Source organism: Mugil cephalus, chromosome 6 (assembly GCF_022458985.1).
Source record: "Mugil cephalus isolate CIBA_MC_2020 chromosome 6, CIBA_Mcephalus_1.1, whole genome shotgun sequence".
NCBI classification, from domain to species: Eukaryota; Metazoa; Chordata; class Actinopteri; order Mugiliformes; family Mugilidae; genus Mugil; species Mugil cephalus.
In genome coordinates this window covers 8,770,393-8,794,735 of record NC_061775.1, presented here as the reverse complement: position 1 = coordinate 8,794,735, position 24,343 = coordinate 8,770,393, and the positions used below count along the sequence as shown (strand labels likewise).

General features: G+C 44.2%; 1 protein-coding gene across 3 annotated transcripts in view; it reads right to left on the bottom strand.

The window, feature by feature from the left end:
* The window catches only part of ralgps2 (Ral GEF with PH domain and SH3 binding motif 2), a 66,148-nt gene that overhangs the window by 36,251 nt on the left and 5,554 nt on the right, over positions 1-24,343 (bottom strand). For 2 of the 3 annotated variants that reach the window (XM_047587314.1, XM_047587316.1), the window contains exons 2-6: positions 11,181-11,287; positions 8,682-8,812; positions 8,416-8,520; positions 7,812-7,862; positions 209-292 (exon numbers count right to left, since the gene is read on the bottom strand). In XM_047587314.1, coding sequence (XP_047443270.1) covers positions 209-292; positions 7,812-7,862; positions 8,416-8,520; positions 8,682-8,741 — 300 coding nt within the window. In that variant the 5' untranslated portion in view covers positions 8,742-8,812; positions 11,181-11,287. The remainder of the gene's footprint in view (positions 1-208; positions 293-7,811; positions 7,863-8,415; positions 8,521-8,681; positions 8,813-11,180; positions 11,288-24,343) is intronic. The other variant, XM_047587315.1, reaches the window with a different exon arrangement.

Below are 24,343 nucleotides of genomic sequence, written 5' to 3'. Positions count from 1 at the left end.
ATTGTTAGGAGTGCCATTAGAAGCACAGCTCCAGCAGTAGTATATTCTGGCAGGGGTGGTGTGTGGATTTGGTACTTGGAGGATGGGGGCAGAGGACATGATGGAAAAAAGAGCTGTAATCTTTCCATAACTCACAGTGCAATGTTCAAAAATATATCTAAAAGTGCATCTAGGCTGTTTTTCTGCTTTCTTTTCGGGCGAGTCTCACCTGGTTGAACCTGCGGGTGAAGGCCACTACATTCGGGGCGGAGCTGTGCTTCTCCTTCTTGTTCCAGCCGCAGCTCGACAGCTCCTGAAAACATGCGAACAAAACGGAGAAATTAAGGGGACGCACGGAGCCAAGCCGCAGCCAGTTTTCGTACAGGCCAGCACTTTTCTGAATGTATTTAACAGTCTAGTCAGAGGTCACTCTGTGGGAAGTGGAGACGAGGTAAAGCACAGGATGTGACAGGAAAAAAAAAGAAGATGATGATGAAGAGGAGGAGGGAGAAAAAGGTCGAAGGTTCAGACAGATTGATGAATGACTGTGAAAACAAACAGGTAAAGCTATGCACAATCAAAACTATTCTCTTGTCTAGCAACGATTTCAACTCTTTCAACTTCACAGTGCAGTACTTTTAATCTACAAACTAAATACACCAACTGTTCCTCACATTAAGTTACAACAAACCGTCGTGATGTCTTCCAAATGATTATTTTTCTTGCTAACTGTCAAAAAGCCACCTCGCTATGAAACAACGTACAGAGAAGCAGCAAATCATCACAGAAGACACGCCGCATTAGACGGATGGGTTTTTCCTTCATAAATAATTTTAAAGCGACTGAGTTATTGAAATCGTCATTTGGCGCTTTTCTGTCAAAACCTAACGAATGAATCATTTCTGCACTTCGGTCTCACAAAGCAGCAGCAGCTGTGGAAGCTGCAGCTCTGATGAATGACTCCAGCTTATTAAAAGGCAGAGTGGCGGAGGTTTTGGAACATGAACAAAGAATATTCCAACAACACACAAACTGTGATTTGTTTTTGTTTTTTTTCCTCCCCGAGTACCAGGGTGGACTCAGTTTGGCCTTCAACTGCTGTCCTCAGCAATGAGGTAAAGATGGAGACCACACAGACGCTGCGAAGGGGGAACCCAGTCCCTTCATTGGCCCCCGCAGGCTGTCCAGAGGCCAGGGACACTGACATAACAGTAGGAAAAATGTTGTGCAAGCTCTCCTTCTTAATCCCTGCCAGCCCGGCTCACTTCAGCTACAATATGAAGAGCTAAATCAGGCTGTAGCTCCCCCACACAATCCCCCCCCTGTGAGGCAGTCTGACTGTCTGGAAGCAACAGCCTCCGCACAAGTGCTCTCAGCTTAGCTCGACTAGGCTGCGTCAGGACGTGTACATGCAGGAGAAGAGCTCGTTCGATGATGAGTCGGTGGAGGCGGCCGGTGGGGGCAAAGGAGCGGCGTATCAAATACAGATGTTAAAAGCAGACGTCCGTGTGTGGGCGGAGGTGATGCTTTAGAGCCTTATGTTGCCTGAGTCAGGCAGAGGATACAAGGGAAGAAAAAGAGAGTACAGAGGAGCAAAAATGAAAGGATAGGATAAAGACAATCAAAAAAAAAAAAAAAAAAAAAAAAGAGCCGGCGGTGTTTTTAGGTGTACTGCTCGTGTCACAGGATGGAGCCAACCCAGAGGGAAGGAGACTCTAGCCCGTCTCACCGAGGAGAACTCGTTGTTTATTTGAAATGTCCGCTTCAAATAAGCAGTTCCCTTCCTCCTGTCACCATGTCAATCACGCTCCTCTTTCTTTCTTCCACATAACTTTGGTGATAGTTCCTAAAACAAAATCGTTCCATGGTCAGAGGGACACGAGCGACTTCGTCTGTCTGCAGCTTCGACCACCTCGTGGCCACCCAGGTTGGCGCTACATCCGAGAAGAGACACGCAGACGGACTTCCAGGCAGATACCCGCCAAGACCGCAAACATTTCAACAACCTACGCTTAACATTCAACACCGGGCCACCTGGATCAGCCCGTCCACCGATCTGACCGTCCATTCACAAGTCCACGAGTTAAGCTTTAAATTGGAGTCAACCTCCGTTGTGCGTCTGTCGCTCTGCCTCGTGTGCTCAAGCAGCAGGAAACGGATCCACGGCCTTTCCAGAAACTGTTAAGATGTTATTTCCTTTATTTTTCTAGTGCTTTTGCAGCCTCCTTTCACACTCGGGCATTATAAACTGCACGCGACATTTAAAAAAAAAAAAAAAAAAAACTCGAGGCTCTGGTGAGAGGCTTTGACAAGGCAGCTCTGGTAAGGAGAGGCTTTTAAAAGCTGCAATAAAAGAGTGTAGTAAAAAAAAAAAAAAAAAAAAAAAAAGACAGCCTGTCATTTCCACATGCTGCTTTGGCTGAGCAGTGTTTTTTATTAAAACACAGTCCTGTGGGGCTGATAGAAGCTGACTGCTTCTACATCGATGAGTACCTTGAGTTAACGCGAGGGCCACACAGAAAACTGATGTCACCTCAGTCTGAGCACTTACATCACAGCCCACAAATAACAACTGATGAAGCAACAGCTTGTTTTTCTGCAAAAACAATACAGGCCCAATATGTAAACCATCCTAAACCGCATCACAACTACACACGAGCAAAACATCTCCAACCTTACTATGACAATCTCTATGTGACGTTAACTACTTAATCTGCTTTGCTTTAAAACAATGTGCACACAGTGATTTACAAGTGCACTGTACAACGTATTATATAAACAGTACAAGCTGAATAAAAGGAGCAGTTGCAGCTCAACCGCAAATTGCAATGAGCTCATGTGAGATGCCGCAGCAATTCCCTTTGTTTTTGTCTACATTGTAAATGGAAACTTGTGGGTTGGGATCTTGAGCCAAGACAGGAAGTGCTGATAAATATGAAGAGTGGGTTGGCGAAAAAAAGGAAGGTGTGGAGGGGAGAAGGTGACATAAAAGTCATTATAGGCAAGTCACTGAGACGCCATCTTGGTACGGCTAAGTTCCCAGCGAAAGACCCCCTTATAAACAAATGTAGATCGATTTAAGGATTTTGTCCTCTTATAAGACACACGGATCAGCCACAACATTATGACCTCTGACAGCAGAAGGAAAAATAATGTCGGTCATCTTGTGACAATACAATGATCTGCTGGGAAACTTTGCGTAGATGTTACTTAGACATGTACCACGCACAAAGATGTGTGATCGGTGCATTTGTTGTGTCTGTTTTTTTTGTTTTTTTGCTGATCTACACTTCAGGATGCAGCAAGGTACAGGAAACCCTAAACTCATTCCCAGGTGATGCCACATTTATGTTGTCGCTGGTCGACAGATTTGCCTTCCAGATTGTTTCCGTTGTACAAAAAAAATGAAAAAATGACAGAACACAGGAAAACAGAAATGACGAGACGCGGAGGACTGAAACAGAAGAGCCATAAAATACACGTTGTCCCAGTCAGACGGATCTGAACCATCAGCTTGGCAGGTACATAGAAGCCAGCAGCTGCCTCCATTACTTTACTGTACACACCATGGGAACAATCGCTTTTCCAGCAGTACATGAACTTAGAACATGTGTTCCATGTTTCTTGTGGCAGCAGAGTGAAGCCAAATGAGGCTCGTTTCTTTACGTACTGTGAGATGACTCTATTGCCTATTGTCACAAACAGATTTTTGCTGATATACTACTTAGTTCAATTAAGAACACATCGTGAATTTGGTGGAATTAATTATTTTTGACAGCTGAAACTTCTTATTTTCACCACGCTTCATCGTGATGAACGTATCCCGACTGTCCAGACTATGGGGACCTAAAGAGAAACGCTTTTAATGCCTATTTCAGTTACAGCTGTGACTCACTGACAGAAAACACTACATTTAAGAGAAGGTTCTTTATCTGACAATCAACGCTGGAATACATTACGCCAGCAGGCGAGACAGGCCCGTGAATGTGAAACGTCACCGACCTCCAACGACAAGTCATCATGGTCTCCAAGACCCACATGAGACCCTCAGTCTGTTCAGAGGACTTTTATTCCGGTTGTTCAGACACGAGAGAGTAACTGACATACTTCTCAGAGGTACGTAAAAACACAATCCGATAGCCGTTCCCTGAAAGCTGCAGCAGAACCTGCCAGCCAAAATCACTAAATTAAGTACTTGGCAGTCGTCATGAGTGTGTGTTAAAAACAAAAGGCAACCTTCTCCCCCTCGAACCCCCTATGCATCACTCGATCACCCCTTTTTCCCTCTCGGCCTCAGCTTCGTAAACATCCAGCTGCATATCATCAGCTGCATGTCTGATTATGAAATTAGAAAAAGTTTGAAAAAAACAAAAAAAAGACAGAGGGAGGACACCCACCCCCTCACTCTGTTCCATTATTTTATCAAGATTCCTCAACACTATTCCCTCCTTTCTTCAGACACATTCTTTTTCTTTGTCAGCCGTCGTCACTACTACCGTGAACAGCTTCATATCCCAGTTCACTCTCAATAAACGGAACCAGCCAAAGCTACGACCCATTAGCAACCATTGTTACGTAAATGTAGACGTCCCTCGCATCCATTCCTCTCCTTCTCTCCATGATCCATCTTGGCATTTTAACAGCGTTTCTCTTTGCAAACCAACATCCAAGGAAAATAACAAAGAGATTCAGTTGGGGGTTGTAGATTAATCATCAGTGTTCTTGGCGGTATAATTTACGTTTCCATCAAACAAAAATATAGTGTCCGACGTCCCCATCAGTTATACCTGCACTCCGAACACAGCTCTGCCTCTTTGTGTTCTACACAAGAACCAAAAATACTGTAACGCTGAACGACTTTTAGGCGGAGGGAGTAAACAACAACAACAACCCTCGTGCATGAAGATGGCCGTCACTTACACATCATGAAAAGCAGATGTGTTCAGACTGTCTGCGCGTGAGTCGTGTGTGAGGGACACGTGTGAGACTCTGATCTTTTAAACCTGGCGCTCTCAGAGCCTTTACAATATCAAAGAGAAATACTGGCCTCTCCAGTTATTACCCATAATTGTTGCCACATTATATATATTAGGGTGGCTGGGAGAAACTGCAGATAGTTGATGTGAGTTATGCTTCCTGCCCCGAGGGCTTGGCCACACTTTGCACCATCTCCTCACACCGTTTTCGGTGTATCCATCCACGGTTCCCATGTTGCCTTTTATTGCTATTGTGACAGGCCGTTATCTTCTCTTCCTCATCCAGAGGGCTTGGCTGGATCTTCCAGGCTCCTCTCCATACATCTGCTCTATGTCAGTGGTGGAACAGTTGAGTTAAGGAGATCCTAGTTCTACTGCAATCTTGACAGGGGCAACTTTGCAAAACCATGACAGAATATCTGTTTATGTGGCACATCCATGATACCGAGTGTCACTCTGTGGTGGGCTCTTTCTCACACCGTTACGTTATGATGTGTTTATGGAAAGAGGAAAAATAAAAACCTTAAACACAGACACCAACAGGCCAAGTCACAGCAAGCTCATGGCTAAATAAACGGTGTCAGTTAGTTATTACGGTTATGATGGAAATGAGGGCAGTCCTGGAAGAAGAGCAAAAACTGTAAAGCAGTAGATTGGAGGAGCTCAACTTGCTTTTTTGCTCTATGAAATAATAAGGGCTTAGCTTATCAAGAGCAACTTGATAAGCTGAAAAAAAGAAAAAAGGGAACAGGGTTGTTTATCACTGTGCAAAAAGTCTAAAAATATCAGCGTGAAATCACCTCATCTGAGGAAGATATGGAAAGGTCAAGAGTTTACAAATGCAGGAGTGTCCGCCATAGATAACACATCCAAATCAAGACGGCCTCAAAACTATTTCTCAAATACACCTCACATCACGGAAAATAACACAATCTTTGCCTACTTTCCACTCTCTCACGTCAACAGAATAATACAGGAAAAATACAGCTCTTTATTAATATGCCTTTTCACCCCAATTACTTTCCCCAACCGTTCCCTGTTAACCAGCGCGTCCTGATTTACCAACCACATGTGTGCACACTTGTGATTTCACTGCCGCAGCATTTAAACGGTTAACAGGCAGGAATGGGCCGTGTGTCAGTAAAAACACTATTGCACAACTCGACGAATCAAGCACGTTATTTAATATTTTCCTATTCGGGCAGCGAGCGGAGTGAAACAGCAGGCGAGTCGTGCTGCGCACGCTCACACACGCACAGACACACACGTCTGTTTTTTCCATCATGTGTCTGCGAGGAGAGCGAGGGAGACTGACAGCAGTGGAAACTCCAGCTGAGTTCAGTTCACTTTTAGCCGTGCACCTTTTTTCAAGCTTCCTGAGGCAGAAGCACAGAAAGGGCCTCACTAGTCCACTCTCACACTTCCCAACATCTTGCGGGGTCACTCTGCTCCTTCCGTCCGTGCAGACTGCTCCCTTCGTCACCTTTTCAGCCCGCCCCCTCAATCAGCCGAGCCCCCACTCGCTGGCCCCTGCATCACTCTTCACTCCCACTTCATGTCTCTCTTCATGGCTCTCCACAACAAACAAGACAGTCAAGGCCTCAGGAAAGCTGCTCAGAAAACTTTAATCCCCGGTCTTCCATTTTCCAGTGCTGAGACACAACAACGCCATTTGTAAGACTCGACTCAGTAGTTTCACCGAATCAGAATGTGGCTCTGAAAGCGCCGTGCCAGACGAGCGTGCGTGCCGTTAGCTGAGGCAAGTGTTGCACATATGCAATAGAGGAGTCAGACTGTAGCGCACCACACTGTGCTGTGGTCTGTACGCTGCTCTTAAAAAGCCACAGTGGCCAACCTTAAACAGAGGTTATCCATGCCTGCTGTCAGGAAAGGGCTTAACAGCTCAAAGAGGGAAATAACATGACATCCAGCCAGCTCTGACTGAGGCAACAATGAATATAGGAGCAGGTGAGAGATGCAGACACTCTCGTTTCGCATTATCGTGGCACAACGCTCTGCATAGAAGGTTCGATCACAGCTGCTTGTAACCATGGCACTGGTGTACAAACCTCTTTGACGCTACTATAGAAATATAGTAAGACAGAGCAGACAGAGTGAATTCTTACAAGGACAGTTTGGTTCTTTGAAGTGGGATTGTATGAAGTATCATGTACAGTAGCCAGAATGCCCCGAATCTGGACTGGGTTAGAAGCTAAATCTATATTAATCATTTGAAATATACACAGTGGGTTAGCTTGTTTGTGTTATTGTGTGGCTTTGGTGTCTCACATTACTGCGCGCACAGCAGAAGACCAGAACTACGGTGTTCTGCAAGTTGAAGGTGTTGGTTTTGTTAACATGGTAAAGTGGCTTTGAAGACAATAATACAACAGCAATCTAACTGTCTATCAGCCACGTGAAATGATTACATTATTCCATCTATAGCTACAGTTTCAGTTAGGTTTTCTTATCTCGTTTTCAGTTGGATGAAACCTATTTTGCTGCTGTCCCTGTAGTTCATCACTAGTTGTCTGTGCTCTTGCATCTGCTTTTTCAAAACCCGGGGGCGTCGGTAATAGGCTTGACATTTTGTTAATGTTAATGTGGTCAATTTTCACAAATTAGATTCCTGACGTAGGGATAGTGCAGAACCTCAAATACGCCTCTTCATCTTAGATGTGATGACCTTTACACATTTGTGATGTAGAGACAAGAGGGAACATTTTTAGACAAGTTGGCAACTTCACACCTTCACGGAAGTAGATTGGCGACCAAGGTTTCCACTTGATTTTTTTCCACTCAGTTTAAAAAAAAAATTAAATTCTCCATTCTCCACATATGGAGATAGTAGCTCACCTCTGGCTGGATGGCTTTGAACACAGGAGCATCCATGAGTGTAATCTGGCCCTGAAAGAGACCAAACACAAGAAACCGCTGTCATACAATATGTCTGTACTATAAAAACTGAAACTAATAAAACACTGCTTTTCTTAAAGACTCACAAACGTTGCTCTTTAATTGCAGCATTTCTTTTCTTTACCAAAAAATAGACAAAGAGTGCCCTCTTGTGGCGGAATGAGGCAGAACAAAGGCTCAACATCGAACCGTTTTAATAAAATTGCAGAGGTAGGAAAATGCTGTTCTCTGAACTGTAATGGGGGAAATCCTTATTGTCAAGGTAAAGCCGGTTCCACAGAAATGTGACCTCGTTCTGAGCTTTGTTTAGAGATGATGCTGGAAAGTTTGTGCGGAGGCAGTTAGGGGAAATTTATCCGTGCCTGCGAAGCACTGCCAAAGATCATCAATTATTACTGATCCCAACTCTGACCCCATTCCCTCCTCCATCGCCTCCTCCCGTCTCAAGTCGGCGCGTCACATTTGCGCTTACTGAACATTTCCTTCGAACAACGCTCGTACAGCACATCAAAGTTAACCTGACAAGAAGACAAACATAACTTACGGCATATTCTTCAGGAGTGACCTTCAGCACATCGAACACAACCGCATCAAAACTCTTCTTCAGCTCAGACCCTTTATCGCTGAGAGATTCTGAGCTGCTGCTCTTCTGAAACACACGCGCACAGGGTTAGAGACGACTGCCGCGCCGTGGACTAGATATTCAGCACAAATGATGACACAATGAAGTGTTCAGTGGTGAAATGTGCTCGCACAGGGTGTGTTTTGAAAGAGGTGGAAAGCATGTCTGGAAAGTGGCGGTGGCCTCACCTCAGAGACTGTCGCGGCGGTGGTGGTGACCCTTGATTGGCCATTAGGGAGGTCCATCATTCCCACACCATCTAGCTCTAGCTCAGGAGACCGTTCATCATTGTCAGCTGCAGCAAACCCCGCCCGGCCCTCTGAAAACACACACACACACACACACAAATTCTATGACAATGAATACATTTTGCACTACATCCTGATCATTACAAACTGCATCTAAATCAGAGCAATCATTCATGGTTGTGGCAGCACCACCTCCTGGTGGATATACGTTGGTTTTAAATGGCTGCCCTCCGTATCCTCAGGTTCGCTTCACTGTGGCTCGCTGACTAGACTACAAAGTTAAATTTAACGTCACAAAATTAGGTGTGGTTGAACTTGAGAACGCAGTGAGAGTGTTGTCGAGCAGGCGCGCGTGGCTTCGATATGGACTGCCACGTTCACAAGCTGTCGTCACTACACTTGAGAGGACAGAACAGAAGGAGCTTAGGCTGAGCATTAGGTAAAGATCTTCTGTGAAAGGGCTTTGGAGTTCGGCAGATCCACAACACTAAACAGCTTACCCTACCTACTGCCACTCCATCGCTCTCCTGTCCAGACCAGACACAACCACTAAACACAGGAGAGGATGTTTGTTCTTTAGTCAACCGGCTAGCAGCACAGTATATACAGTACATCCTAAAGCTCTCCAGAGGCTCTCGCTAGATTTATTAGGAGAAACCATGTGGGTGCTGATTTACCAGTAAACAAAAGTTTGGTATTTTCATCGCATTCTTTAAATGATCACTTTGTCACCATAAATCACTGTATCTGGAAAAAAACACAAATACAATGGAAACAGGTGGAAACACATGAGTACTTACATTATAACAACGCTATTAATTTAAAAACTACAGACTCCGTGTCTTGTCCTTGCAGAGACAGACTAAAATATAAGCTGTGAAAAACACCTTATTAAGAGGTACTTCTCATGCATAAATATTCCTCTCTGCTCGGCACTGAAAACACCCCAGAGACCGGTCAAAAAGCAGTTGAGATGAAAACGAAGGCGCTGCTCAGAGCCTTGAAGGCCAGCGAAGGCATCTCTTGTGCACTTGAAAATGCAGATAGGTGTGTGGGTGTAGGACTCTTTTCGGCTGGCTCGGGCTTAAAAGGCCTCGGCTATAAAAACCATTAGCCGCCTTCCACGGTCGTATTCTGCCAAACTAATAGCAAACACAGTACATCACGTCGACTCCGCTCGCATTGTTTGACAGCAGCACATAATTGTCCAGGAAGCAACGGCCGGCCGGTGTTTACAAGTCGGACTCCGCCGTTTATAAAACGGCGCGTCTGTAATTACCTTCCTTCCTGCTTTAATACTCACTTTTGTCAGAGTTACAATTGAGAAAGTTATGTGAAACATCACAAGGTTTTGCCTAGAAACAAACACAGGACACACAGCTGTCCACAGCCAGGGCAGAGCCTGAGATGTGACACGAGCATAAACACCGAAAATGAGCGGACGTCCCGTGTGTCTGGTGATAGTATCATCATCATCTAAACACATACAACGCACAGCCATTGTGCACCTCTACAGCCACTGAGCTTGTAAAACATTCATTTACATACGCTCATTTACCAGTTCATTAGATGCTCTAGTGAAAATGAATGCACTGTAACAGTCTGACAGTCACGCAGTAAATACCGACTTTATGGCTGTTATGATGTTCGGTTTATGTTGAAACAGAGTGGTAATTCAACTGTACTGACATTTTTGGAGGATGTAGTTTGTGGTGCTGTTGAAATGGACTGAATTAAACGCTCAGTGTTTTTGTTATTTAGACTAAGCCCACTGACTAAAACCGGGTTGTCAAAAATAATGTAAACAAGTGTGGGTAGAGCACAATATAATGAAATAGTACTACGAACTACAGCCTCCAACGTCCTCTAACCCTAACTCAGTTGAATTAACAGCTCTCTCAGTTCTTTTAAACAACACCACAACCGTAATGAAGATTGAAAACAGGACCACATTTTTGTAAAGACTCCTGAGACAATTCATATTGTTATTGACGTTAATAAAATTGAACTGAACTGAACTGACTGTTATATTAGAATGCATTTCCTTTCACTCGTGCGCCTAATGAACTCGCAAGTAAGTGGCATTTATACACCGATCAGCCACAACATTAAAACCACTCACAGGAGAAGGGAATCCAACGTTCTGCTGGAAAACCTTTGGCCCTGACATTCATGTGGATGTTACTTAGACATGTACCACCCACCTAGACCAGAACAGACACCCCCCACCCCATAGCAATGACACTCCTTGCAGTCAGGATGCATAATTTAGAAGCAACTCCAAAAAACATGAAAAGCAGTACAAGGTGCTGACCTGGCCTCCAAATTCACTAGATCCCAAACTGATCAAGTGTCTGTGGGGTGAATGCTTCTAAGTGGGATGTGCAGGCAATACCTTTCCAGAAACAACACACCACGCACAGATAAGGCCGTACTTACAAGATGTGTGTCAGATGAGCATAGTGCAAGAAATGACGACAGCCTTTTGTTCTCTCCCTCCGTCTGTCTATCGGGTCCTGTCTTTCTCTGAGGCTGGCTCCCGCTGTCTGTGAAAGGAACAAGAGAATAAGAAAAGGGAGAGGCAGAAAGGAAGACAGTGTGATTGTTCTGACCATGACAACAGCCCACGCAACAATAAGTAACAAAAACAGGCCAATAACCAATGTGATTTGTTTAAGCGTGGAACAAATCTCCAGCTGCAACAAGACGAGGACCAGGTCCGTAAGCGTCGCCTTAATGGAAACTCATCCTTGTAAAACAACATGAGGGCACAATGTCAAAAGCTCCCTTCATTTTTTATTTTTTTTAGAATTACTTTTTGTTCTACTGGATATGGCAGAAAATGTCATTGTGTGTAGCAATGTACCAACACGTGTCAGTCTTCACACCTGACCCAATATTAACTTACATAAAAATGACTCAAAACTTCCAGTGATTCATGTATCAGATGCTATTTCCGTCCTGTGTTAAATGATCCTGAAACTAAACGATATCCGAAACCTGCACCTTTGTAGTGAGATTACAAAGGTTAATGCACCACGGCCTCAGCTTTGAACAAACTTTAATGGCACATGAGCCAGGAAATGTGCACTGCACTGGAGACTGACTGTAAATCACTTCCTGCTGGAGATGATGCGCCTCTAGACGTCTTGCGTGACATGACTCACATTGACCAGTAGGTGTCTCACTAGTCTAAGGGACCGTCTAGGCCACGGCTGCATGAGGGTTTGTAGACAAATGCTGCATGCTGGGAGACGGTGTTTGGTCTTTATCCGTCAAGTGGTAGCTAAATTCTTCTCATCAGGTTGTTATCATGCTGGGTACAGGTACAAAGCTCACACAGAACAAACAGTGGATTAAGATTTTGAGCAACACAAAGTTAACTTTAAGCCCTGGCTCACACACGGCTATACAATCTTTGAAAAAGCACATCAGACCAAGAAAATGTTCTTTTTTGTTTTTCTTAAGAGCCATGAGCAAGACATTTTTTTTATTAGGTTCATGGGCGATATGCACATAATTAATCGGTATCAAAGACATGAATAGACGTGTGCATCCGATTTAGCATATGCAAATTTCCATCTGTAGTCCGAAAATAAAAATACACAACAACATCCGACACAGACCCACGGGACGTACAGAGATGCCTACGACACCGTGCTACAAACGTTGCACAAAAACACTGTACACAAAATACAATCTAAAATGTGCCCCTAATGTAATGTGTGAAGTAAAATAGTGCCAAATAATTCCAGATTCAGATTCTTGCGTAAGGAAAACCGAAATAGATGCACACAAACCCAACAGTGACTCACATCAACAGCCCGTGTCACTGTCACATGGTTAGGTGTCGTAGAGGTCAAGCAGTGTAAACAGCCTCTGGTAGCAGCAGGTTTCTGCTTGTCTGCTGCCATTTAATGTGTTCTTTGTTTGAGCCGTTTGTCACTCTTTATCGCCAGCCATCCTCAAACCGGTTAACAGCGAACTCCACAGCTCGTTACAACGCCCACACCTCCAGCGACACTATATCAAAAACACAGTGGCATCTGAGTCACTCTCCTCCCTATCCAATCTTATGCCGCCGGTGCTGCAGGTGTACGACATCTGTGCGCCTCTGTCAGTGAGCTGAGCTGGAATGTGCCTGCGTTTGGTGATGTAACTCCACATGGTCCTCGGGCTTCGCTTCCTGAGGATCAAGTCCGGGTGATGTTTGGTTGTTCAGCTGACAGCATGCATGCACGTACAGGTGTGTATTTTGGAAAGCTGGCAACAACAGGATGAGCGGACCATGTTTCGGCATCACGAGGAGGAGATTTCAAGAGGATGTGATTAGATGAGGAAGCAAAGAACGGCAGAGGAAGACTGACAGAAATTGGAGCGACTCATGCTGGAGCTTGTAGGTAGAGATGTGCCGTTGTGAAGCTAAATGTGACTCAGTGCGCTGCTTAGAGCGGCTGAATAGGGCTCCCTCCCTCTATTCATGTTTCCTGACTGCCTTTTGACATTCTCATACTGCAATTCAAACACAAAGGCCACCGGCTGTCTAACAGGCCTTGTAACTGAAGGGCGCGATGCGCATTAACAAGTGTGCTTGTGTGTCGTCGATGCGTGTGCCGGCACATTTGCGCACGTGACAACACATTTGCGCATGTGACAACACAGTCCGCATCCCGCCATGACACTTTACATTCCAGCGGCCCTGAAAACTGATCTCCGCCACCTCTGTTAGGTGGTCTGTCGATTGGATCATCACCTCAACCTTTACACTAAGAGGTAAATAAATCATGGTTCCTGCAATGTGGTGGTTGTAGGATGGAGCAATGATACTTTGAACTGTAATGACCACTCAATATACAAAATCAACACACTTCTTGATAATCATGAACAAATAATCATTCAAGTCTTTCTAGTGACTAGCAAATATTTAAACAACATCGGAGTCCTGGAAACTACTCCAGTGTAAACAGGTTATAATATGACTTTATGGGTTACCACTGGTCATTAGCCTTCCTCTTGACCGATATCTGTGAAAGCAGGTGACCTCTTTTAATGCGAGACTGATAACGTGTCTGTTTTTAACGGTGTTAAAGTGGCAGTCGTGAGAAGACTTTTCCGGATGCCCCGTAAAGTACAAACACTACAGTATGGTATTCAAAGTCAAGCCATGCTGCTCCAAGTACTGACTTAATTCGCTTTTTTACTACAACACCTCCCGTCCTAAAACGAGAAGCACGCTACCGCAAGAACACACTTAAACATGAAAAACTTGCGAGTTTAGTGCTGCCCGGACCAAGTTTGTGCATCTACACCGACGTGTCTGATAAGCGAAAAGGTCACAAGCCACGAGCCTGCGAATAAAGGACCACGTAAGCGGCATTCGGCGTTAACAGAGACGATGTGACAACTCTACCAGCGGCGCTCCAGGCCTCGTCTTTGACACCTAGCAGGCCCGAAAGCCTCGCTGCTGAATCTTCTCACACAATGAATGAGAGCAACACAAATGTCTTTCTCTCTATGTTCAGATGTCCTGGTATGAGTCCTGGCTTTTTTCACTGCATAATGATTTAAAAATCTATTTCTTTTATTGCCGTGCTGTCCTTTGTAATAAAACATGCAGTCCCTCCTATTTGTCACCGGCTGTATAATGCATGTGCTGTAAAGACAAATGCTGGCAGTTGTACAAGCCAAAAACACACCTTGGTGCATTTGAAAGGCAGGCTGCAGATGCACCAAAACCAGGGAGCTAAAGTGGGTCAGTGTGTTGAGCTGAGCATTGAGGGGTGTGACAGCCTGTTACACTGTGGCCCCATCTCCTTGTCTTTGGTAGACAATACACAGTAAGACAGTAAGAGCATTCACAATGTCAAAGTCAAAACTGCCACATTAGAGAAAAGTGATTTTTCTACAAATTTAAGGTTTAGCTTAGCGTGTAAGATTGAAGGGGGTCGACTGGCATCCCGTTGTCATTAGTGTGCAATCACCTGTAAATAAGAATCAGAGCTTTTTTCCTACAGAGTGAGTCTGCCATGTTTCTACATCAGCCCAGAACAGACAAACCAACACGGGATCTAGGAAGTTTTCCACATTATTGTCCTACATGCCTGGTGGCAAATATGACATTTGTTGCTGCAGCCACACTGCTAAGTTTCACTAAATCCTACACATTGAAACTTCAAGTGGAAGGTTTCTGGTATGTTTAATAGAAAAATAATCAGGTAAGGATGTGCTAACCAAGCTTTAAAGCTCCCGATACGACATACGCTCTATGTCTTGGACATCTTCATGAATAGCTCTGTGGTGTATAGCTATGGTTGAAGCTATAAACAGCTGAATGAGACCGGTGGAACTCATTAGCATCTACTGTGGATGTTGCGCTCTGTTACCGCCACCTCGCCAAACATCCACATTGCACAATTTACAAATCGCTGTCTGACAGCTTCCCGGATTCATCACTGACATAGTGAATGCCTTCCCAGATTCAGATTCACGGCCTCGTCCCATGGTGGGGATACCTTGGATTTTAGGCTGGCTCCGTTTCAGTAGCCCAGCACGTTGCTGGCAACTACCTTCTGGTCCGGGCCAATTTCCACAGTGATGAAGGAAAAACTTTTTATGATTTAGGCTTTTTATATTTCCCTTCTCAGATCAACAGATCAGCACGTGGCTTCGGGGGCGCTGCTCACCAATAACAAAAACAATGTTGCTGCTTTTTGCAACACAAATGTCACCCTGCGTACAGACCGCAGTGTCAGTTTCATACAACGAGCTCTCTCACACTTCTAAACGACGGCACAGTCACTTTTGTCGCACATGTTACACACAAGGCCGCTTCCTTAAAGGGAAAGGCTCACTTGCTTGTGCAGCGTAATGCACTTCACACAGCAGACACGTTCAAGACCGGTTTTGGTTTTGGTTATTGGCAGAAGTAAAAACAAATGCAAAAAGACTGGTTAGATTATGAGCGTAATCAGTTTAGAAATACTTTGGTTGGCCACATTTGGACTGGGACGTTCCTAATCTCAGGTTTTAGAGGGATGAGCCAAGAAGGTGATGTGTGAATGTACTACACCAGGCCTCAATCTGTCTGAGAACGAGATAACGGAAGGGCGCTGTACTTCTAATGGCACGGATGTTAATCTACATGGACAAACCATAAAGTAGCTGACAACAATCACCGTCGTGTGCTATAGAGCCTTGGTGGAGCAGGTAGTGTTACTGTGAAAATGAACGCAGAGCACTTTAGTACAGTTAGACATAATTTGAGGTCATGTAAATTAAAGTGATCCTGAGAAGCGTAAACTTTGTCCACTACAGAAAAGGTCTCTTTACTACTTTGTTGCAGTTATAAAAACACACTGTATTAGAGAAAGAGGGAGACAGCTGAAAAGCAACTGGAAAATTAGAAATGTTAGCAGCAGTGTGGTTTGAGTTTGGGTTAGTTGATTAATGCATATTTTTGCAAGTTAGTCAGACTGCATCAGCCCTCGTGACAGATTGAGGCAAAGCAAGTATTAAAATGAACCTGATGAATTACTAATAGTGGCCTCGTTGTTATGCGAAAGGAAGAGTTTATACTCAGAGAAACCACTATCCTGTAGCTTCAACACTTAAAAGTTGAATTTTTTAAATAAATTAAATGTGACTGCAACTACCTGTATTGTCCTTTCCACGCTTGTATAAAAAGGAACAAAACTAACAGTGTTACTTCCAACTTTGGTCTCGTCTTTTGTTGTTTGTTAATCACCAGCCTGTGGTGATTCGGTAATGCAATGCCATGGCATCAAAGAGTGGATGGAGGTTCTCTCATTCTCTTGGCTCTCATCAAGCATCCCGGGGGGGGGGCACTATTGATCTGGAGCTAAGAGGGGCCGGGCTAATCACACACACTCTCTAATAACCTGCACGTACACACAGTAACGGCCGCATGTCACAGCAGTTCGATACATACTGCTTTCACTCAGCAGGTTGTCTGTTCAGGCAGAGGTTGGTGGCCGTGCATGCAGAGGGACGACGGTGCGTGTATCTATACGTGCATGCGCCGCAGCGGAGCCCCTTCACACCATCACTTAACATGCCACCGATGTTCAGACCTCTCGGAAGGTCATTAAGGGGAAGGCGGCAGCTCCGTGTTCGTTTGAACCGGCAGGAGTGGAGAACGGTATGTTTTTTTTTTTTTAAACTATCTGCGGGGAAGGAAAACATGGAATATCAGTTTTTCCTGCTCGGCGTTGACACCCACTTCCTTTTAATTCTCACACGCAGAACGTGTTCGTAACTCCATAGTTTACCAACGCAGCTTTCACTGCATGCTGGTTTACTGACAATACTCTGTCCCCAATACACTCGTCCTTCAAGACAAGATGCCTTGCATATATTTGATTTAACATATCGGCAAAAAAAAGAGAAGAAAATTATTTATGCTGCAAAATCATTCCACAGTAAAAGCACTTTTCAGAAAATTATTAGGAAATGAAACCTGTGACACTACACACACTTTCTCCCTCTAACATACGGAGCCATCAGTTCATGAATATTTAGGTCTCTCTGTGACTGGAAATGAGCATGACCTAGTGGGAAAAGGGGACACCCAAGGGCACAGTGGATCATTAAAAAAAAAAGAGAGAGGAAAGGGAAGTCTTTTTAATATATGCACTTGTTTATGTGCAGTATTTCTCAGCATCTTGCCCTCAATGTTAGCTTACAACACAATTACACAAACTACAATTATCCTATTTGCCTTTTTCTCATAACCAGTGCATAGCTTTGCAGATCAAACCCTGTAGCGATCTGCATCCTGTCATAATGTCATAGTATTCTAGTATGAATACTGTGTAGATTATATGAAAACTGATTCATGATTTATGGGAAAATACATATAAACCTATGAGCAACATCCTGATTTAGTAATTAGTCATGATGCACATTTCCCACTTTCAAGGTGAACAATTTAAATTTGCAGATACGTTTCAAAATGGTCAATGTGTCTCTAAAACACAGTTTGTGAAATTCCACTAGTTCTAAATCAGTGTTGTAGCAGCAGCTTGCACTGTGGGGTGTCATTATGCTTTTTTTAGATGCACTTGCTTCCCTCGCTCTTTCTCTTCTCCCTCGATCCCTACAGCTCCACGGGTTGATAATTAGAGCTCAGGCTTTTCAGACAGGCTGTTCAGGCCAGTCCTTGCTTCTGTCTTTTCTCCTGGCACATCTCCCAGTGACACAGACGCACTTGGTATGTACAACTCTCCCAGACCTAGATAGCGCCTACGATCAACACTTTCACCTAAAACTAGAAGCATCCATTTGAATGAATGAAAACCACGGCTACGCAAACGCAAACACAAAGTCCAGCTGGTCTCGATAACAGTGTCTGTTTATCCATCAAATGAGCCGAAGAGGCTACGGTGCCAAGCTTGTGAGTAGCGGCATGTGGCAGGGCCTCGGAGCAGAAGGCTGTCACGTGTGACAGAGCGCCGCTCTCCGCTTTGTGTGTAAGTCTACGTCTGCGTGTGTGCTGGCCTCAGACCGATTTGTGGCCCGACTGGGAGCAGGCAGCCCGCCCAAGCCCGAGTTCAACTCCGCCGCCGAGGCCTGAGTGACCTGAGCATGGTGACAGATGAGGGGGGAAAGGAGGGGAGGGAGAGGAAGCGGAGGAAGTGAGGGGCTGGCAGCGGCGCTGTTGTCTGCGGTCATTCCCTGCACGGACTATTAACAAGGAAAAGAGGAGGCTAACAATGCAGGGCAACAGAGCAGTCAGTCAGAGCAGTAATGTTTAGAGGAAGCAGATATGATCTCTATGCCTTCCTCTATGAGTCTCCAAGGATTGGCAAAATCCTGACCCACAGCAGAAAAAAAAAACTCCTCGTGGAGACCGAGCAAAGAAAGTTTGTGCGCATGGGAAAGTCATCAACGCAGCAGAAAAGCAAGACAATGCAAGCGGCAGCCACTTTATTAGGTACACGCGTTCAACTGCTCGTTAAGGAAATACAGTATCTAGCGGTAAAAATGGTCAAGAGCAGCTTTGAACACGTTGCACCTTGAAGGGTTAGAGCAGCAGAAGACCACCTGCATGTGACACTGCTGTCAGTTAAGAACAGGAAACATCAGCTACACTGTACAAACACTAACCAAAGGTGGAAAATAGACTGGCTGGCCTGGTGGACATCAGTTTCTGCTGAATATTAAGATTGGAAGATGCTATCTTGTCATTGTTGAAGAAATGCCATGAAGAAGTGTCTCTAGAGACAAAGGAGGGGCCAACTAGTAAAGTGTAACTAATAAGACAACCCTTTAATGTGTGCTGACATAAGTAAACAAGAGATCGATGCGAGTGCAAAACCCCTGCGGTGAGCTAGGTTACACACGCACAGTAAGAGTGAAGACAAAACCAGCACACACAGAACTCAGAGGCCTTCTCACAACATGTGAGCTGTCATCCGCAGTACAAAACTAAAATCCATCATCCCTTTTCTTCTCCACATTTCTGTGCCTACTTTTGTGAAGTTGAGCATATCTTTTCCTGCACTGATGAGATGCCAGATGCTTTCAAACTGACAGCGGAAACTTAGAATCCGAGAAACAAACAGCAACAACTCACTTCATGGGAGAGACAAATTTGAAACATAACAAATGGTGAACTCGGTGTAATTGTGGCGCATCACTACGGTCGCCAGGACAACGCTCAAATGCTTGAAAGTGCAAAAAAAAAACCAAAAAACTGAATTCAAAGAACAGATTAACACCATGATAAAACTAACAGAGGTATCGACCTGGGAACTCTTTTGGACTCATGAATGCCTTCTCTTAAGGTAGCTACTCTACTGTAATATTAAGGTAACCTGCTGGATGAAGGTTTCCTCTTAGCTACGACACTGACATGTACAGTATTTACTCCATCTCCCTTGTATTTTGAGCAACAATAAAAGTCTCAAACTGTAAATCTCTGTACTGTCTATACACCAAGCAGAAACAAATAAATCCAAATTGCAAAAACTAAATAAATAAATATATTTTCTCTTGCTTTGTATTCATTGATGAATTTCACTATTTTTGACAACCTCCAGGTACGAATGATGTCAGTGCCTCCTAATGTGACTCATGTCCGAATACACACGTATATAATGATCCACAATTACGTGTTAATCTCTTCCGTATCTCCACATCTGTTTTCAGTACGCACAGCTTTAAGTGAGTTTTTGGTCACAGCAGATTAGCATAGTTCCTGTTTCTAGTACAGAGCTCGTGTTTTTCACTGCCTAAAAATTTACTTAACAACCAAAAAAACTGTATAAAGTGTCAAGGAAGTGATGAAACCACCGAAAACAAGTCACGTTGGCATCCTGATAATGAAAAAGCAACACTTCCTGAGGCTTTTTTTTTTTCTACAGTAAAGGTATATTTTAATGCGATGGCCTTACCTGCTGAGGAGTTCCTGTGGAAGTTGACATTTAAAGTGATTTTGGTTATTGTATTGATGAACTGTTTTTGGCAGCTGCTAAAACTTTACATTTCTGACACATGTTCTGCTGCAAGGATGTTATTTTACCAACCAGTCCACAGGGTTGGTGAAGCTAAGGACGCGTATCGGGTTGATCAAGGTATTTTTAAATGATGTGAGTGGATTGAGCAGGTACCAAGTCTGAGCTCTTATATTTCTTTTACATCGGCTGTGAACCAAAACCAAAACATTAACGCACTAAATACGCACAGAAGTACTTTACAGAACTGAGAGGAGATGTTTAATGTTTTCTATAAAAGGTTTGACAATGCTGATCTAAGAAAAACTGTGAACTGTTAAGTTTTTGTTGTGACAGTATGAAAGCTGTACAATTGTTTAAATCCTCTTAAATAAGGCAATACACTTCTGTTTTCTTTAGTGGCATTTCGTGGAACAGTTGTACTCAATAGTTTGCATAGTGCACATGTGATCTAGGAGGATACAAATGAGATAAGAAATGCTTTTATGAATCACCAGAGAATGACGGGTTGTGACATTATTATTCAAGTGTCATCATAACAGATGGTCCACGTGTTAAAAATCTTATCTGCACCTCTGCCCTCAACACACAACACTCTTTCACTCTTTCACCTTCAAACTCAGTGCGTTTACATGCAGAGCTTAATCGAGCTATGCTCAAAATTCGACTTTCTGAGTCTACGGTCCTTGTCCCAGTTTACATGCAGTGGAAGAAAATCAAATAACTGATGGGAACATGCCCTCCTCTTCCACACTAGGTGGCGATATGCGTCTTTTCCGCAGGTTAATACCATGTTAATACAGCTCGCTTTCCGGTTGACCTATTACATCATATAATAAACAAGAGTCGTTCATGCGGCACCGGCATCTCAAACAACAAACATAGGGACAATAGTACATTTTTTAATCTCATACGTAATATTCGCGCTACTTCTGGTGCAGGTAAGATCCGCGCTATCCCTCACTCGGTTCTTCTAGCAGCTCCGTTTCTCTTCTTCTTTTTCTTCTGCAACCGACTTTCTTGAATATTTTTGTTATTATCCAATTGAAAACTGCGGTTACCGTATATATGCCGGAGAAAATCGAATTCCAATCGCATTACCCGGGTGTCTCAGTCGGATAATGAGAACTTCGATTTTAATCGGAGTAACATGTTTACATGCACTCAAGTTCTCCCGTTATAGTCCGCTTAAGGCAATAATTAGTTTTTTCTTGCGTGCATGTAAACGCATCGACTCTTGGAAGCACAGCACACAGCTCTTCCCAGGACTTGGTATCATAGTAGGACCTCAGGGCGTCTGGCTTGAGAGGAGTTACATGCTGCAACGTGACAAACAATTAGGTGAGAGCAAACGTGCACACAAACACTCACAGCCCTGGACCAACAATATCTTCTTACTAGACGTGACACACCACAGTAAATGGAAGCTTAAGGTTATCCTAAAGCCAAACTTGGACTGAGCAACACAATTTAAGAGGTAGTTTCATGAGGTAAAGGGAGAGCTGCTCCTGCACTCTATGCCCTGTATTTTTAAATACAACCAATCAAGTCACTCAACCATCTGTAACAATAACTTCATCCTCCTCCAACAAGTTATTCTGTCTTCTGAGAGACTGACCTATGACTCAAATAACTGAAGTCAGACTTGGTCATTCCTATGTGCACATGGAGTCTGAACATTCGTGTTTTTTTTCATAAAACAAAAAGAAGAGTGAGATTGGAGTGTGTACTTTTGATCCAGATTTCATGTCACTTTGAACTTGCCTAACTGAGCAAGACTGAGTTAATGCTGAACTTCACATGCAGCTTAACACATGCTCACACACAGCGCCGCACGCATGACTTCCCCTAACATGGCACTGCCCTGTCTCCGGGGCCTGATAAACCGGGCAATTACGACTTAGTGCTTGGGTGAGGGAAAAGCCGAGGGAGCAGCGAAGAGGAGGGAGACAAGTGGACGGACAAGTGTGCGATCAAAGCGTGCCAACTTCCGACACCTGTGTTCAGCACGGGAGCGAGAACTGGAGCCAAAGCTACGTCCACAGAGGGAGGGGACGGCCGAAGAGGGACATGAACTCCGCTCACACTAAAACAGTTGTTTGCTCCGAGAGTTCACTGGGTCAGAGGTCACGAGGGAGAACAAAACATGACACCGGCACAAAAAAGGCGAGAACAGAGGGGGGAACAAACTGAAAAATAAATCTAAACCTCGCTCACTTTACAGCAGAAGCCGACGTGTAGATAACAAACACGAGAGTGAGGTAAAAAGAGCAGAGACAGATTTTCCCTAATCTGGCCATGTCTGTCCCTCTTACTAATATGAAGAGTGCTGGCGGTTCGCTTTGAATAGCAGCTATGAAAGATTAATTCTTTCATCCTTCCCTCACAAGACAGAACAATGTTACACTGTGTGCTTCGTCCAGTCAGGAGGGAAACCGAGCCTTCGTTGAAAGGAAGAGGAGCAACAGCTGAGACTGGAGAAACAGCTGTATCTTTTCAACCCCCTCCCCCTATCCCTCATCCCGCTCTCCCTGAATGAGCCCCTCACACCCCTTTTCTGATCCTCCTCTCCCACGACCAGCACAGCCAGGGGCTACACCGTCTCCACACACACACACAGACCCACACAAATTACAACATCAAGTGCCCGAGCAACACAGAAACTACCGGTTTCAGACTCGGTTTTCTCGGAGGACAAGTACAGACAGGGCCCATGTGCTACCAAATATTCATCCATTGACTAAAAATAGGAAAGACATTGTTTCTATCGGCAATGTCGCCCTCCCTCCGCTATTCCCAAATCCTTGGGAAGTTGGGACTTTTGACAAAGTCCCAACTAGTTGACAAAAGGAAACCAAACAAACATTGGGTTATCACATGCGCAGCAGAATCAAACACAATCTCTCAGGTCTTTCTAGGGACATGTCATTTTGTCAGCTGTCAGTCTTTTATGGCCCACACAAAGACCTAACAGAAACAAAGACCGGCAGTGGCGCCTGCATTATAGCCACAAAGTTGCCTTGAATGCACCGCAAAGTCTGTAGCCAACAGCTAACTAGCATGTGCGTTCTGCGCCTCCAGGAGAGGAAATCACCCTCTTTACCAGCAGGTGGCAGCGGCCTGTATTCGTCATTGAAATGGGCAAAGTGGGACAGAAGAACAGTTTCTTCCCAGATGCTGTTGAGCTGCTCCACAATGACACCAACATATGTTGTAACAAACATATGTGAGGCTCGAGGCTGCTTATTGTTCATCGCCTTTTTATGAATTTCACAATTTATTTTATATTTTATTTTAATAACATATCCTTGAATCCTAAAAAGAGAAAGCTGGGATGGGCATGTTGCGCAGAGGAGGCCTCTCTTGAAATTAAAAATAAATGAATCTAAATCCTCAGGAACATTTCAAGTATCTCTACAGCTACATTAAATACCTGAAAGGTTAAAAATATATATATATCTCAAGCATGAAATAACTCAACACCCAGATAGACAGTTGGTGATGTAAAGTGTGTAATTGCAGGCAAGTGTGTGCAAGCCTTTGTCTGCAAGTTCAGACCCAACCTGTGGGAAACCTGACAAAGGCGACAGTAAACAGCTCGTCTCAGTCACACACATCTAAATGGATTCTTTGTGATGACACATGGAAACACATCTGCCTGTGAGGTGAATCGTCCCCATTCATCTAGTAAAAAAAGGTGTTAGCTGGTGAACTTTAAGCGCTGGACAGGTGGGGAGGATAAAGCATTATATTCATGTTGTGCTTCAGGTCAAAAAGCTCATTGTGAACCTGTGACTGCTTATCTGATGGGGAGGACAGGGCACAAAAACAAAACACTGGGAGAAGAATGAAAGAAAAGAGGGTGCAAAAAGAGAACAGAGAGCTGGAATTTATGTTTGCATCTGATCCATTGTCTTTGGCTGGGTTCAGGACCAAGTTCACAAGTTTCCATGACATAACCAAGACTCGGCTTTCAGTTTTGCTCCGAAGCCAAAGCAGTCAGGTTTTAGACAGATAGATGAGGCTGTGTTGTGAAACCACAAAGACTTGTCTCCGGCCCCGATGCAGACCGGTGGATCAAGACAATCTGCAGGGGAAGTGGAAGGGTGAGGCGTCCGTCTGTTTATG